Source organism: Antrostomus carolinensis, unplaced genomic scaffold (genome assembly GCF_000700745.2).
Source record: "Antrostomus carolinensis isolate BGI_N321 unplaced genomic scaffold, ASM70074v2 scaffold30032, whole genome shotgun sequence".
Lineage (NCBI taxonomy): Eukaryota > Metazoa > Chordata > Aves > Caprimulgiformes > Caprimulgidae > Antrostomus > Antrostomus carolinensis.
In genome coordinates, this window is record NW_010302077.1 from 3684 (window position 1) to 4887 (window position 1204).

Below are 1204 nucleotides of genomic sequence, written 5' to 3' on the forward strand. Positions count from 1 at the left end.
GAGGGGACATGGGACACGTGTTCAGTCCCTGTGTGCCCAGCCCTGCCACCCCCCACAGGGCACCTCACTCCTGCCATTGCTACCCCACCTGCGGGGACACTGCCAGCCCCAGGGACCCCCCTGTGCCCCGCTGACCTGTCTGCCTCGTCGAACACCACGTACTCCACAGTGTGCAGCTTCAGCTTCATCTCCACTGCCACGTGCACCAGGCGCCCGGGGGTGGCGATGATTCTGTAGGGACAGAGCTTGGTGACAGGACCAGGTCGGGAGGGTTGATGTCCCCACACCAACCCGAGTGCTGGTCTCAAATCTGACCCAAAGAAGAGACCCCCTTGTGGGGAGCACAGGAAGATGCTCCAAGGGAACATCAGGACGTGGCCATCAGGCACGCTGGCTGTAAACACCAGTGGTGTCCCCAAATGGCCAGTGGCTCTCAGGGGCCATTTCTCCACCAGGTCCCCTCCCCACACCCCCACTCACATGTCGGGGTTCTCGTGCAGGGCGGCGAACTGGTCCTCCATCCTGCGAGAGGGGGGAGAGGCTGGGGTGGCACTGGGCGGCACGGGGCAGCTCAGCCCCTCGACAGGTTTTGGGGAGGCTTTAGGGACACGGTGGGGACATGGGGACAGCTTACTTGTCTCCTCCCAGGATCAGGGCTGTCTTCAAGCCTGTGAACTTGCCCAGCTGCGGGTTAAGAAACAGGGATAGAGGGGGTAAAACCAAACCCTTCACCCCAGTTGTCCCCACTTGCCCTTGTTGTCCCATGTCCCCATTGTCCCTTGTACCTCCTTGGTGAACTTGAGGGTCTGCAGGGCCAGCTCGCGGGTGGGTGACAGGATGAGGGCGCGTGCCCCGGCCTGGCTGGGCGCCTTCAGCCGCTCGAACAGCGGGATGAGGAAGCAGGCCGTCTTCCCGCTGCCCGTCCGCGCCATTGCCACCACGTCCCGGCCACGCAGGATGGCAGGGATGCTCTGCAAGACACCGCCCCACTGTCACTGTCACTGTCACCGTCACCCCACCATCACCCTGGGAGGGGGTCCTGCTGCCCCCCGTGCTCACCTTCCTCTGGATGGGGGTGGGCACCTTGTAGCCCTTCTTCATGATGCCCTTGAAGACGGGGTAGCTGAGGCCTGTGGGGACAGGGATGGGTGAGGGGGCGCAGGCGGGAGGGGACAGTCCCCATCCTGGGGACAGCTGCCCCCTG

At 64.1% G+C, this 1204-nt stretch overlaps 1 protein-coding gene across 1 annotated transcript in view; it reads right to left on the bottom strand.

Annotated features, from left to right (window-relative positions):
- DDX54 (DEAD-box helicase 54) overlaps nt 1–1204 on the bottom strand; it is a gene marked incomplete at both ends in the record, with an annotated part of 4942 nt that overhangs the window by 3607 nt on the left and 131 nt on the right. Inside the window, 5 exon segments of the mRNA XM_029083950.1 lie at nt 117–231; nt 481–522; nt 635–684; nt 786–971; nt 1060–1139. Of these exon segments, the coding sequence (XP_028939783.1) occupies nt 117–231; nt 481–522; nt 635–684; nt 786–971; nt 1060–1139 (473 nt within the window).